This window comes from Geospiza fortis, unplaced genomic scaffold (assembly GCF_000277835.1).
Source record: "Geospiza fortis unplaced genomic scaffold, GeoFor_1.0 scaffold10, whole genome shotgun sequence".
In the NCBI taxonomy this organism is placed as follows: Eukaryota; Metazoa; Chordata; class Aves; order Passeriformes; family Thraupidae; genus Geospiza; species Geospiza fortis.
This window is the reverse complement of record NW_005054326.1, coordinates 4,765,573-4,781,860: the sequence shown is the minus strand read 5'-3', so window position 1 is coordinate 4,781,860 and position 16,288 is coordinate 4,765,573. Positions and strand designations below refer to the sequence as shown.

Here is a 16,288-nt window from a genome sequence, read left to right as displayed (position 1 = left end):
TTTACAGGTGGGAAAAAAATAATAATCAAAAGCCAACCTTTCAAGAATTACACCCTCTTCATCAGACCACGGAAAGTGTTACTTAAGGCCCCAACCTGCAAAGAATTACCCATATGATTTGTTCCATTGACTCCCACTGATTTTAGCAGGACTAATCATGTTCAAGAAAGCCATTTTAAGCTTGCAGAAGTCAAGGATTTTTTCCCCTTTAGTCAGATTCAAAACCTTTTGAATTCAGTAGGAGTCTTTGCAATCAATTACTTAGGAAAGAGATTTTGATAAGGCCTTTAAGAAACTTAAGATCCCCTTCTGGACTAATTTTTCTTCCTCTTAACTTACTATATACTTCTACCAATATCCATGTTAACAGACCAAGAATTTCAGAAACAATTACTGAATTTGAGCATCCAAATTTAGCACACTGGTGATGGACTTTACTGTCACAAGGCACCTGAGAAGGTGCCACTCTCCTTCTCCCCATATGACTCTCTTTTCAAGGAATTTCAACATGGTGACTTAAAAATTAAAGCAACCTATTCATGAGTCATGTAACATCTTCTTTTGTGAAGAGAAAATCCTATCTACTCTTCAAAACCTATTAAAAATCCATCCAATGTTATCCTGAAGATTCCACAATCTGTTAAGTGTTATACATATTTGATAAGAAGACATTAACTTTACCTGTTCAGCAAAAAATGAGATGACTGTAAATAGAATAAGTGTTATTAAAACACAGTGGGTCCAGAATTTAAGCTTGTCTCTATATGCCCTCCTGGAGAAAGAAAGAAGGAAACAGAAAAACAGCTTCATATATCATAAATGCAAATATTTAAAGAGTTTCCACAAAACCACAAAATATGCAAAGACAGTTTTTTTTCAATTTCTTAAAGGGTGACTAAAAAGAGGACATAGGCTCTCTCTTCACAGAGCCATACAGAAGACAAGGGGCAACAGCTACAAGTTGGACTGGGATAGGTTTCATCTTGGTATACGGAAATCTTTTTTACAGTCAATCATTTCTGAAGCAGTCTCCCCAGAGACAGGATAGATTCTGCACCACTGGAAGCTTCCAAGAAATGACTGCTCAGGGTTCTAGATCATGGGATCTTTTAGGTGAGAAAAGACCTCAAAGACTGAGTCCAACTGTTGAGCTTACACTGCCAAGTCCAGGCCTAAACTACATCCCCAAGTGCCATATCTACCTGTGGCAACTGTGGTTTTGCATCGCACTATATCCTTTTGACCAACCTTATGTGCTACGGTTATATACCTGTAGCAGGACACTTGAGAGCTGGCAGGAGGTAGTCTCATCTAAGTACCTTTTCCCATGAAATGTTGGACCAGATGATCTTTTGAGGTCCCTGCCAACCTGGGCTGCCCTGTGATTCTGAAAATACTTTGATTTCCACAAGCATTTTAATCTGCCTTAACGCATCCTGGTAGAATCATCTTTGGCTACAAACAAGACAAAATAAAGTGTCTTTTTGAAGCTACAAGAAGACTTGATGGAGGGTCTCTAACAGGGAGCCAACACTGTGCTTCCCCCTCCAGCAGAATTTCTAAAGCTAACTGGGTTTGGCCCCTGCTCCCTCTGCCACTGATACAGCAGGGCTTGCAGCACTACAATCACGCCTACAATCCTTCTGATTCCTTCTAGAGTTCCTCTAATGCTTTCTATTTTCTTATCAACAGCTATTTCTCATGATTTGCTGATCAGCAACAGGTTTACTTATGTTAGTCTTGTGTCATTTTTGTCACTGTATCTGTCAATGTTTTGCTTGTCTTCTCAAGTCAACTACTCCAATTTCTTCAGTTGTTATTTATAAAATGGCAAGAGATAAACACAAACAAAAATTTCACATATTATACAAAAACGAGACACACATATATCTTTTCTAGTTTTTATCCAGATGGTTATTGCTATGTGACAGATTGAAAAAAATCACTTAGTCAGAAATGTAGTAATGGTTTGGGGATTTTTTACATTTAAAGAAAGCTAGAATTCCTGGTTTATTAAAAAAAAAAAAACACACTAAAGGAACAAACCAACAACTTTGTTTGCAGTAGGTTAGGAACATAGAAAATATTGATGACTATTTAAGCACTGGAAAAACCCAAATCCTGCAGACTTCATATTTTAGTCAATTCAAATCTCACCATGCTATTTTCACTGTTAACTCTTTCATGACAATACTGAGGAAAACCAGCTTGTTAGCAGTATCTTAGGTAATTATATATTACTGCACTAGAGTAACTTGAAAAGAACTTGTGGAACATACCATTCTTGGAGTTCATGCATGTGAAGGAAACGATTCCGATATTCTCTTGGCAGTTCAAATTGGGAAGGGATAGGAAACATCGACTCATAAAAATCTCTAAGCACTGCTTTTACTGTTTGTGCATCCTTATGATTGTGATCAATGTTGTCATTTAGGCAAACAAATTTTCTAGGAAACAAGATGACATTGTTAGAATATTTCCTTGATAATATGGGAAAAGTATTGCCAAACCAATAACACAATCATAATCCTTTAAAACAAAATTGAAACCATATCATTTTAAAACCAGACATATTTTTTATTGTTGCATTATTTTAAATTATTTTCATTTTAATGCTAAGAGCACTAGGATTGACAGCAAGTCAAAACCTCAGAAGAATCCAGTGACAGGCCACATTTCTAATTATGTAATGCTGCCATCTAATGGGCACTAGAGCATGCACCATCCCAGAGCCCATTGAACAGAGCATTAATCTCTGAGTAAGGATTTTTATACTTTTGAATTATCATGAGTAAAGTCTCTTAAATAACGAAGTGAGCTCCACTGTAGGAGGGAAACATAGGAAATTATTAATATTTTAGTGTGCATGCTGAATTCTTTAGAGAAAATCAACATAACTATATTAGATTGTATAAGGGAGGGCAAAGCTTGGTCCCTAAGCTTTGGTTTACTGAGAACATTATATAAATTGGTCTGCTGAATCACAGACCCAAAGCTAGACTTGTATAACCAAACAAAATACAAAAAAGCCAACCATTTGGATAGAATTTACATGGAAATCACTGTGACCAAATAAGGACTCTCCCAATAATGGCTCCTGCAGAGAGCTATTTCTCATGTAAAAACCAGGGAACTAAATTACTGCAAATAATTGAAACTAAAGCAGCAGCTAGTGTGCTAGACTGCTATGTACTCTGGGCTGCTCTGACCTGGTGCTTGACAACAAAAATCCCCCTTCCCACATTTGGGCAAGGCTATGTGCTTTATTTTTATTGTGAGATACAAGACCCCTGCATTTTCCCCGGAGGCAGAAATCATATCTGATGACATATGCCTTGTCACTGGTAACCTTTGTAAATAAGCATTCTGGTCAGCTGTATTCTCTATAGTATGGTGTGCTCCCCCAAAGAGCAAAGTTCAGACTTTTACAGGAATCTGGAAGTAAGCAGAGCTCTGGAGCTTGTCCATCAGCCCACACAGGGAATTAGCACTGAATGGCAAGGCACTGCATCTGGCATAATTGGTCACCTTGCTCTAGACAATTACATGCAGGGCATAACCAGGCATTCAAATTGCTGCATCTGAGAAGATAAAATATGGCTCTCCAAAACGAGCAGGCTGTATCTCCTGTATCAAATAATACTGTGCAAAGCAGCTGGTTATGGCAATCATGGCTACAGTCTAAGCATTTTGGGAGTTAACTCTGGACTATCCCTGACCTCATTCCTTGGACTGGCAGCTCATTAGCCCTGGGAATGCAGTAGCTGTATTCCTAGAGTGTATATTCCTGTTTAGCTTCATGGAAAAGAGATACTGCTTACAGACTGAGAGATTGCTACATACAGCAAAGTACAGGACTGATGAGGATATTGGCCCATTTCTAATGGAAAAACTGTTTAAATTCATCCAAAAGAAACCAAATGTGACATTTCTTTGGATATTCCAGAATTAATGCCTAGACAATTAACATTCACTTTGCCTTAAGGGTGTAAAGCAAACATTCCTGGGAGATCAGTAAGTGAATGACACTTTTAGTTCATTCCAAGACAAGCACTAAAACCTGCTTTTAGAGACTGGTTATAATTACTGGTTTGTATGCAAGTAAAACACGGCAAAGAAAAGGAAATGGCACGCCTACATAACTCTGCCAGCTCTCCTTTGTTAACATGGTAAGACTACAGTACTGCACTGTTCTTCACAGGAAGAGAGCCCAGGTAATCGACTCCTTCTCACTTTGTGAACATTAAAGGTGAGAAACTTGCATTACTCAGGCCTCTCTGAGCCTAAGAAGACTTGAAATCACCCCTAACTTAAAAAAAAAACAAAACCAAATTGTAGCCAGCAGACAAAGAAATAGAGAAGGAAAAGGAAGCAGCAGGATGAGCTAGAGCACTGCCTACTTTTCTTTTAAAATGGATCCTTGTGGCTTACTGGAATGCAGGAGTTATGTAACCAGAAGGCACTCTTTTAAAGAATAGCAATAGATACAAACTACCTTCAGCTGAAAATGCCTCAAGACTAGTATTTCCCTTTCTGAGTAAATAACCCAGCAAAAATGTTGAGAGGAAAGTAGAAATCTACTCTTTATTCACAAATACAAATTATGCTACAGCTTTGCAGGCAGCTGAGATTACCCAACAGCTTTCTGTGACCCAAAGAGGAGACTTCACTTTCCCTGGCCCAAGGTACCTGGTTCTACTTTTCTCCTTGCTCTGCCTTTTGACACTTGTCAGACCTCTTCTTGCAGCCAAACTCATTAAACTGGCAGAAAACTGGTTTTCTGAAGACAGAAGCAAGATTCTTTCCATGTAGTAAAAGAGCTTGAAAGCACAATGAATATGCAAAACTGATTTAGTAACAAAAAAATCCACACCTAATTCCTAGTATAAAATACCTGCATAAAGCAGGTCAAAAAGTTCTTCCTTTAAAATAAAATTGCCTGCAATATAAACAGTATGCCCTCTAGAATAGCAAAAATGAAAGCTTCAAAAATAGCTGAAGTTTCTAAGTTTTCAAAGATTTTAGGTAAATAAAAATGTAAGAAATTATTGAGATAGCCCCTGGCATAAGAGAGAGATGAGTCAGCTTCAGTCAAAGAGAAAAAATGAGAAGTATTTTTGGTTCAAATTTGTCTTACCCTGAAACACACAGTTTAGAAATACATGATAATAAATTATCTTTTAAATAAAATAAAAAGTTTAAAGAGTCAAATCACAAAATTAAAACCATCTCACAATTTCACAAAAATCACAAGACAGGATACCTGGGATTTTTTCGTATATCATCCAGCTGACCAACTACGTGAGAAACATTTGTGCGAATCATTTTGAAGGCAATTTCCTCTTCTCCCATGATTTCAAACCTTATTGTTGAAATAATATTTATACATTAATAAAACAACCTAAAGTCTGGTTCAATAAATATCAATCTTGTATTTAATATTATTGAGCAACATTTCTAATCTGACTGACCAACCTTCATTAAAACCTTCATTAAAATTTGCCATTTGCTTTCTATTGATACATTTAAATTTTTCAGCTAATGCTCTTGCACAGAATCACTTTTCTGTAGATTTATTAGATGGGTGGTTACCTATCAATCATAGATACGAATTCTAAGAGAAAGCATATAATTTGACTCCAGGTAAACAGTCTTACAAATGGTAGATACCATTTTTCACTTATATTAAGATACAAAATATCCTGAAGGCTTCTTCAAGTCTCACCTGAGACCCTCCTCCACTTACAAAGCTCACACCACTGTCACTCCTCCATCTCACAGGAAATGTACAAGGTAGTTAAAACTAAAATCCTTTTTTCTGTTCTTTTCTGTTTTTTAAGCTTCAGTAGAAGGAAGTATGAAGTAGATTTACAACTTCTAGCTACAGGAAGGCTGTTTCCTTCTTGATATGCCACTTGAACTGCACTCACTCTCTAGCCACCCAAACATACTCTGGCTTACTGCTGTATAGCACAAATAAGGAAATGGCCCAAGATGACACAAAGTAACATGGAAGAATTTAATCCACTAAGCAAACTATGAAAAAGTCCACATCACTCTGTACAATGAAACATACAGAAGTTAACAACAGTATATTTCTTTAGTTCCACTGTTAAAATCGGTTGAGCTAAGCCTTGTTAGCACACGCATGCAGTCTTGGGTTATTTATGTGTGTATGTATCCCTCCTCCTATGGCTTTACAACACAAAGCAGCTCTTTTCACAGGACTGCCACAACATACCTGTATTTGTTTTTGTCCTTGTAAGCCTTACGAATCCTGTCAGTCACAGGTTTGCAATTAGTCACTAGGTTTTTGGTCACTGGAGGCTGGAAGAAAACACTGTTTAGATTATGGGTTACTGAAGATTACACAGTGTTATAAAGGTGTACTTTGTAAGAAAACTTGTATTACAGTTAGAGTGGCCTGCATACGTTACTGTCCTGGAATAAAAGCTATAGTTTTTTTATCAACTGTGGAGGGAAAAACCAAAACAATACTGGTGCATAACACCACAATTTCCTATTTTACAAATTATATTTTGGCAAAAAAAATGCAACTTCATTCTCAGTAAAATACTCATAAATTCTAACTAACTTGACAGCCGTCTGATATTTCTCTGACAAAGGCCACCAGTAAAACTGGACAGGCAATCTCTGTACAACAGAGATTTTTGGATTTTAGGGTGTTTTTGAATATGTGGGTTATAATTCAGATTAAGACTTAGCAGGAAGTTCTAATCAGAGAGGTATTTGGTTTACTGTCTTTTTGGTTCCCAATAGTAAATTTTCTTAACAAGGATGACTTTAAATGCCAATTATAATAACATCCTAAATCTCAGTTTTCTCTGCTTTTAAAGAAAATTAAGGGTTAGTAAGTTAGGAAGCAGCCTGTAAAATTTTCATTTTGTAACACTTACTTCATGTACATACAAAGTTGTAATTTCTGTAAATACTTTCCTTCTAGAAATCAAACTGGCTTTTAAAGTAAAGTAAATACATACTCAGGAAAGAAAATAAGCACCTTTTAAGATCAATGTTTCTTACCAGATTTGGATCATAATATGCTTCCTGAGTTGGAGGAATAACATGGATCTGAGTGATGTTGGCAGGGAGAGCCTTAGAGCAATTTATTAGCATTTGTTCTAGACCCGTCAAATCCTAACAGAAAGAAAGGGAGAAAAAAATACCATTTAAAATCCTACTGATTTTCTCACTGACATAGTTCTAAAAATGCAGGCTGCACAAATATATTTAATGTTAACTGCATAAATCCTAACAGAAAGAAAGGGAGAAAAAATACCATTTAAAATCCTACTAATTTTCTCACTGACATAGTTCTACAAAAGGCAAGGTTTACAAATATATTTAATGTTAACTGCATATGTTTCCATGCTACTGTCCATAGAAGAAGACTTAATATTCAGCAGACCCCATCAATTTCAGTAACTGCTAAGTCAGTGGGACTCCCTATAAAGTAAAGCAAATGCTCAGTACAGAGTTTAATTGAGCCCAGATAAGGTATAACTTAATGTCATTTTCATTTAAAATTAAAAGCACACCTTTACTAATAATTTCAGGACAGTACAGAGTTCCCAAATCAACACTGCCATATTAAATCCCAAATCAGGCAAACAGCAGAGTTAACTGCAAGGACAGGAAGATTTTCTCATTAATGTACAGGCCAGGAATGCACTGAAGCAGTGCTGTGTTCTTCTGACTATGCCAACCATTTTGAGCCCTGTTTCACAAACAAATTGTTTCATTGGTTTGTGTCATTTCTTCTCTGTAAAGAAAAACCAGCACACTTTGTTCTCTACCTGTATGTTTAAGAATGCAAGTTCTACAAAAACCATGTCTCTGTTTATGAGGTTGCTAGAAGAACAGAAGCATGACTCTTTGTACATTATCCATATTATTTAGTAAGACTTCCTTGCTGTCTCTTTTCTCAGTTCTATCTTTAGGCCACAGGTTCTTCAGGGCAAGAACTATCTTTTACTACGTGCAGAAACTACAGTAAGCACAGCAGGATCCAACTGTTGGCAGTGAACTTTTTTTTTTGGACAAACTCACACTGTTTTCTTGAACTCAGACAGCAGGGAGCCATTTTTCTGAAGCTGCTAGAATTCAGTTTAATCACAGACTCCACAGAGAAAACAACCAAACAATGATAATTAGAATATAGTGCTATATTTTCCAGGTAATATTTAAAAATTGCCAAATGTTACTGAGACTACAAGCAAGGATAAAAGTTAACTCGTTTTATTGTAACCATTTTAGACTTTAAAACTGAGGTTGTTCTAGAAGTTAACCAGCAAGGAAAGAGTACCTGCAAACTTAGTGGTAGTTCATGGATCCTCGTGGCCAGTGTGCGAATCTCTCGGTCAGACAAGATGCCTGACTGGTCTGTATCAACCTCATCAAAGATCTGAGAAATGTTCAGTGGCTGAACTGCACTCATAAGATAGTAGAAATATGAAAAAGCAAACTGCATATCTTCAGAGTGACGCACTTTGTGAAATGATGTCTTGTCAAACTCCTCAGGAAACCTAGATAAGAATGAAAACTCATTTAGCATCCTAATTTCTTGAAGAAAACATTCCTTACCTAAAAATAAATTCTTATCCAAAATTTCAAAGTGCCTCAAAAATCTTATTGTATCCCAACTATCATGTTGTAAAAAATTTCCTATTTTCTTTTCCAAAATATAATTTTTATGAGTAGCCATTAACACACTGGAAAATTGTGTGTTAAACAGCAAAGCAATAGAAAGGTAGAATTTCCCACAGTTTTACATTATTCCAAGCAAAAGCACACTCACATATCCTGGAGCTCTTGCATAACAGTACGGTCAATCATGTGAGGCATATGAGCAGGGACTTTACGAGATGTAAATCCAAACTTGCTGTTTAACAGCTTATTCACGTATCGAAGGGAATCAGCAAATGTATCTTTCAGCTGCCTTCCAAAATGTTTACCTTCAGTAAAGTATGACATTTGTTTGAGTAATGACTCTTCTTCCTAAAGAGCAGGATAGGCATAAGTCTAGGTTACGTTACTGAAAATGTCAGAAAACACTAGATACGGAGAAAAATTATATTTCAGTCAGCTTCCAACTTTTCCATACCTGAAACTGGGAAGAGAATTTTTGAATATTTTTATTCATACTTCTTAGATCTTACTTTAAAAAGAAATAAAAGAAACTTTTCCTTAAAGTTTTCATACTTTGAGGTAAACTACTCTATAAAAGGCTTCCTTAATATTTGTGCTCTGACACCTCACACACACACTTAGGGCCCTATTTGTCATCAGATTTATTTGTAATACTGCCTTTTTTTGCAGATTATTCATCTATATATGATAAACTGAAATCCTGTGAATATAAAGATTCTTCATGCAGAATTCAATCTCAGATGAACAGAGAGCATTTTTAAAACATAGCCCTTTTCTATGTGAAATAGGGTGAAGCAGCTGCTACCAACTGAAGTGCAGTATCTTCTCTTCCAGAGCTTTTCAAAACTGTCAAAATGCTATGGATGGAAGCAGAGGAAATTTCCTATACATTTTCTTGACACAATCTAGATAAGCAGTTTCTTTGCAGACTTTCAATTTAACTTTTAGAATTTAATTATTTGTCATTATATCTATTTTCTGCATTTTCTAAACATAAACTGAATCCATAATTGCATAAATGCAATCAAACAAAATTTACCTTTCTGTTATAGTGCTATGTGTCTGAGCAATAGCCCTGTGACAATATACAACAAACAAAAAATGAATTTGACCAAGAAAAGGTAGTAGAAAGAACAAATTAGTTATTTGGCTTTTACCACCTAGCTAAGAGAGGCCCAAATCATAAAGAAGTCACATTTTATATGAAAAGTATCTTTCAAAAACAAATCCCAGCATTTGCCTCAAAGGCAAAGCACATTTCAAATGTGTAAATCATATTAACAATATTCCAACAAATGCAAAAAGATGCAACTCTTCCATAAGGAATGACAATAAGATACTCACATTAAGAAGGTCCTGGAAATACTTCTTTTTCTCCCATGGCAAAAAGCCTTGGTAACTTCCAGCATAAGACTGTAATTTTCTTCCCACTGGCCCCTCCATATTTGCATCTACCTGCTCATACTCTTTTATTCCTTGCATCCTCTGTGCGTCTTCTCCAGTATTAAAATTCCCAGTATGTTTCGATTTCTGTGTTTCCCTTAATATGAGTGCATTCAATACTTTTTCTCGAGTTTCATTTCTTTTCCCCATGCTCTGGGAGGGAAGTGTGGCTTTAGGCTGTACTTTATAAATATGTTTATTTGTGCTCATTGTCACAACAGTCCCCTTTGCTCCCATGAGCCTCGAAGGAACTTCTTCCTTTGCTTTTACTCTTTTTATTTTGCCATCATTTACATCTTTAGAAGGCTTCTCCCAGCTGCTCTGGTTCTTCTGATCTTCTGAATGATTATGCATGCCCTTTTTTTCCAGGCCTCCAATACTCTTTGTTGTGCTTAAAAAAGGTCTCAGGAGAGCAGCCTTGGATAGGTTATATCCTTTCTGAGTTATGTCACCATTTAGGAGTTTTAAGTCCAGTTTCTGCAGTTCTAGCTGGACATCTTCAGGAAGAAGAGACACATTTACTGATGGGATTATCAACTCTTCAGGTACACTCTCTTTTGTGCCATTTCTACGTCTCCTGACTCTTGGAAAGCGTTTTTCTTCTGGAATATCCTCAAATATCATTTCAGCTTCTGGTACTGAAGTTACACTTTTAAAATCAGAGTCAGATTTTTGCATGGAAGTTGTGTTTTGTTTTGGTTCCTCCCTAGTATCAACTTCAACAGCTATTTGCATTTTAAACTCTTCATCATTTTTATTTAGGAATGTAAGGTTAAAATAGATCACAGTTGTGTTCATGCCACTATGCATGATTAGGTGGATAGTTTTCCATTTGTTAGCAACTGAAGCATGTCGGATAATTGGATTATCACTGTATGAACCCTCAATTCCTTTCTTGGCTATTTCACTGAAGCTGAAGTAAGGCAGACATTCACCTTTGGGAATAACATAGTAGGTCTGATTAAGCTGAAGCATCACCTTGTACATCTCTTCAAAGTGATCTGGAAAAAAAAACCCAAAGCCAAACAACAAACAAAACAAATTAATGTCAATTTTTAGTGTAACATTTTATCTTTCACTCTTTTTTTAACACTACAGTCACTATATTAATAGGGAGACAGTTTGTGAAAGAACACTTACTCTAGTTTCCAGCTTCTTGCTCACTTATCTTCAGTAATGGATGACTAGAACATACTCAGATATATAATGTTACCAGACACTCCCATGCTAATTCTAAAAGCCAGTATAATTCACCACTCTTTCAATCTCCAGTTGAAGACCCTAAAGTGTCTTATTATCACCCCACTTAAAATTATGGATCAGTCATAAGCAACTTGCCCCAATTACATTCCTGCCACATTTTAGGAGAGTAATGTTATAACAGCTGGAGTTCACTGCTAAAGGGCTGCACCTTGATTTGAAATTTTCAAAATCAGATAAGCTGAAAGGAACTTCTCCCTCCCACAGCAGAACACAGATTATCTGTCACCTCCCAGAGGAACAAAACCTCACTGCTAGCAACAGAATCACCAGAAACGTATTTGTCCCAGCTGAAATGCAGAGGAGCCTCTGCTCTTCCAAACAGGAAAAATCTTCTCCTGCATGTACCAGACAGCACTTTAAATCATTTTATTCACTCCTTGCTAATCTTTCATATCCAAATGAACTTCGGACAAGTTCACTTGTGACTGAAAGCAGCCTTTGGCAAAAGCCCAGAACCAGACTTGAACACTGTCAGCATCAGAAAGGTTCTTGAAACTTCTTAACTGCTACAGGCATCATCAATTCAACTGTTCTTAGTCAGGTAAAGATGCTTGTACAGGACATCTTAGCCCAGTCAGAGTAATGATGAACCAGGAAGGGTCAGGCAATTCAAGAGAATCCTCACAGAAGTTCATCAGCAATGCTTTTTACATACCCTGGCCACAGTCGCCAGCATCAAATCCACATGAGAGGACATTGCAGGCCTGGTCACAGAATTTGTCTGCTAGCCAGGAATTAGCACAGCCTTGGTTACAGTATGAAACACCATTGATTCCTGCTCCAAACTGCCATGGTGGGCCATTCCCAATACCACCAACTGCTCCTCCACCAGCAACATAGCGATTACCCCCATTGTTACCTAGAGAAAAAAACAAACCCACCAGAAGTAAGAATTTCAAATAACTGAAGAAAGGCACATTAAGTCCACATGTTAAAGCTAGACTGAAGACTAAACAATCAACAATGAAATTAAAAAGGGGCAAATCCTAACTAGACTTCTGAGAGTTTGTGCACACTATAGATTTTAGACTCAGTGTAGAAGCTTAGGAATCAAGTGAAAAGGTTATCCAAAGTGCCAACATATTTTGTCTTAATTTCAAAAATGCAGGCAGAAAACTGATTTACTACTCCTTGTGCTTGCAGTCTTGACTTTGCAGTCTCCTAGAAAGGCATCACTTCCTCAATCCAGAAGTACCACTTCGTTGTATTACACTTCAGTCCTGAAAATTTGATCTAGGAACTAATAGTACAGCTTCACAATCCATTATATGGATTATGAGTCCAAGTACATAAAACTGTATATTAATATATAATAATTTAAATTTCAAAACCCCTCCATTCAACTAGTCAAATTTGATACCTAAAGAAAGATTATCCTATGCTCTATCATCTCCTGTCATTTTCCATAAAAATTTCTAGTTTGCAAGAAATAAGATTTTAATCTGTAAGTCAACTTTTTTTATTACTAAAGGAGGCAAATACTGCAGTTATATGAAAAAGACAAATTACAGAATTATTCCTGTCAGGAAAAACAAACAGCTCACTTTTCCTAAATTCAACATTGCTGTCTTACCAATGCAATCACCTCCATCCCAATCACAAGCTGAGTTATTACAGGCTTTATCACAGTAACCATCTTTAATCCATGAGCCAGGACATCCTTCAGCACAGTTTGGCACAGGCCAAGTCAAGTACACCTGAAACAACATTAAATTCTGAGAAAAGGACTGGCAAACAGAAGTTCAGCTGAGCTTGTTTCTTTGCGTATGGAGAACTTACAATAATGTCTCCCTGCAGTGCCTTAAGATTTCACAGAACTTTGCAAATAGAATTTAAACCCCATTGTCTGTAAAGTAAATGTTATTCCTTTCAAAGGGAAGGAAGAACTGAAGAATACCCAAGGCCATACAACAAAGCAGCAACGGGCAGAATTAGAAAGTAAGACTTCCCAAATCTACTTCTTGCCAACAGTTCTCTAGTTAAGAACAGTGAACCTTTAGAAATAAAGGGGGAATTAATGCTCTCCTTTTCAAAGTAGCATTCCTTTGACTTTTATCATAGGAGAAGAAAAATTCTACTTCTGCTAAAATATCTTGTCATAATGGCTTACCTTTTGACCTTTAGAGTGACTGTAAAAATCATCAGGCCAAACATCCTTCCCAAACATAACATCATCATTGAGATAGATAAACTTCTGAGAAAGGCCACTGATACGATGAATATGACTTTCAATAGCTGGTGAGCTGAAGGTAGGCAAGTGACTCACATTCTGAAATATTTCCTAAAACAAGAAAAGCCCCAACAACCAAAAACTGTTTCAGTCAGGTACACAAATACTTGATACTTATCTACTAAAAAAATTACCAAGAATGAGGATAGATGCAAAAGAAAAAAGATATTAAAACAAAGAAAAAAAATACTTGAGTAACTCTGTTTTTCCCATACAAAACCATTTTCAGTTCTTCTGCTTAACTAAGAAACTGTATCTTATTGCTCAAACTTTCACACACTCCTCTTTCAGAGAGTACTGGACCAGGCTCAGAGTACACATTTATAATTCTCATTAATTTCAGGCTGCACAAAATTTTTAGTAAACTGAACCTGTCACAGCATTCAAAAAGTCAGGATTGCTCCTTCTTTTTCAAATAACTTCCCCAGCAGGCAGCAGAACAAGCTGAATAAGTATCTCTGTAGCACTTTGATTGTGCAGAATTCCTATGGCATGTCCAGATACCAAAATTACTCCTCAATTTGTAATATGCTCCTAGAGAATTTGGTTTCACTTATTCAGGAAGCTTGAAGGATTCCTCTTCTCTTTTTAAATAGCATTTTGAGAATGCATAGCTACTTTTTTTTGTAGCCATCTTCCTAGTTCCAGTAATTGTAATCCATCCTGCCTCAACACAAGCTTATTAGGTTATTACTGGTTCTGAGAGACTGTTTATAGATTCAGATTACATTTTCTTCTCCCCAGGTTTTTATAAATAGACTCTGTAAGGAAATTAGACATAGGTATATGTTAGCTGAAGCCTCAATATTTGGAAGAGTGTACTAAATACAGGGTTGATATTTATTCAGCTATCTGTTCAGCCCAAATAGAAGGATATACACAATAAAACCCTGGGTGAGAGAGGGAAGAGGCTGTCACTTCTTCCAAATAAATGCAGCCTTTGCTGTAAGAGGATATTCTGTTTGATTTGAAATGCAGTTATCTTTGCTAGCCCTTTCACAGTGGTAGTGTTGTTGAATTTTACCTGATGTGTGACTATAGTTATCCGGGGATTATCCAGGTTAAGCCAGGAAGGGATCTGCCCGTTGGTGACGATGAAGATGTGCCGTACCCAAGGAGCGTGTCTCTCTATCGATCGCAAGGAGTAGCGCAGCTCCTCGTTGTCCTCGAAGCGGCTGGCAGAAACATCTTCATCCTGCTTGGACTACAAAATGAAAAAAATCTTTTCTTAGATTTTAAATAGGACACTAAAGTTCTGATCCAGCTAGGAAAGGACAGTGTGCTTTGGCATATGGGTGCATAAGCACTTCAGGACTCGGAAATTCAAAAATAAAAAGTACGTTGATAATAACTATTATTCTTGTGAAGAATCATATTCTTCCAAATTATCAAGGTGAACAATGCAGTTTTCTGACATCATTGGCTGAGCACCTGGTATCATTAGGATGTCTGCTGACCATGCTGAAAGAAGTTCTTGAAGAATAAAGCAGAAAAAATACCCCTCCTGCATTTCAAACCAGTAACATCACCTTTCAGAAATCCAGTTTCAAGTACGTTGCATCATGAGCTGTATATAAATGTCACCTAATATAGATATACTGAAGTGTCATGATGTAGCTGCTCTTTAATTATCCCCTGCTCTATTATTTTAAAGAATTTAAGCCGGAGAAAGTTAACAGAACTTAGCCTAATATTTATTATCAAATAGCTAAATGTTTCTATATATTTTTATTAAATAGAAAACGGTTCAGTTAGAAACTAATCAGTTAATTAGGTTTAGGACAATGGAACATGTTTTTTTTTCACTTTTATGAGAGCTTAATGACCTCTCCTAAAACCAACAAGTAAGGCTGCCTAAAAGGAACTTTTCTAAAGCCCAATGAAACAGAAAACTCAAGAAAATAGCTGAATGTTTAACAATTACCATTTTCACTGTAGATTCTATACACTGTACATAAGTTTTCAAATATATACAGTAATACAGCTTTCACATTCACAAAAGAGTAATGACTGAAAACATTTTAGCAGGACCAGCAGCCATTGGCCAGGTAACCATTCACAAAATTAACTCTAATCTCAACATGGGGAAATACAAAAGTTTGAGCTCAGGGTTGGTATTAACCAGGAAGAATTCCCCAAAAGCCCAGGTCACAGGATACAAAGACAGACTGCAAGCTTTTCAGGAGTGGGCACACTAATCATGCCACTTGACATTTACCGTTAAAAACTAAATTCCAGCAGAAGGAAAAACCTGAAGATTACAGAATATCTTATCTTGAAACAGACACCTTGTTATTTAATTTCCTGTTCTTAAACCAAACATCCTTCATTGTACCAAAAGCATTTAAAGTAAACCTCCTTTCCTTACAGACATCTGTATTTCAGGACTTCAACATTTTTAAAAGAGAAGCCATTAGCACTTGCTCAGCATAAATGATGCCGCAAAGCAAAAAATGTTTAAGAAATATATTGGGAACAAGACAATCATGTTTGTTAAAAAACCCTCTATCTCCCCACACAAGAAGCCTGCTTATCTGCCAGTCAGGATCAGTTAAGTATTTCATGACTTTACTACACACAGCTTTATCAGAATATATGCAGAGGGCACCATTTTTCACTTAGTAGAGAACATGAAAATCTAATTTAAGTATCACACTGTTTGATCCTTCCTTCCCATTGATT

The 16,288-nt window shown here is 36.6% G+C and overlaps 1 protein-coding gene across 1 annotated transcript in view; it reads right to left on the bottom strand.

The window, feature by feature from the left end:
• The window catches only part of GNPTAB (N-acetylglucosamine-1-phosphate transferase subunits alpha and beta), a 38,284-nt gene that overhangs the window by 1,392 nt on the left and 20,604 nt on the right, over nt 1-16,288 (bottom strand). Inside the window, exons 10-21 of the mRNA XM_014307032.2 lie at nt 14,631-14,810; nt 13,487-13,657; nt 12,950-13,073; nt 12,032-12,235; nt 10,015-11,114; nt 8,819-9,018; nt 8,327-8,546; nt 7,045-7,158; nt 6,242-6,327; nt 5,264-5,362; nt 2,280-2,447; nt 682-772 (exon numbers count right to left, since the gene is read on the bottom strand). Of these exons, the coding sequence (XP_014162507.2) occupies nt 682-772; nt 2,280-2,447; nt 5,264-5,362; nt 6,242-6,327; nt 7,045-7,158; nt 8,327-8,546; nt 8,819-9,018; nt 10,015-11,114; nt 12,032-12,235; nt 12,950-13,073; nt 13,487-13,657; nt 14,631-14,810 (2,757 nt within the window). The remainder of the gene's footprint in view (nt 1-681; nt 773-2,279; nt 2,448-5,263; nt 5,363-6,241; nt 6,328-7,044; nt 7,159-8,326; nt 8,547-8,818; nt 9,019-10,014; nt 11,115-12,031; nt 12,236-12,949; nt 13,074-13,486; nt 13,658-14,630; nt 14,811-16,288) is intronic.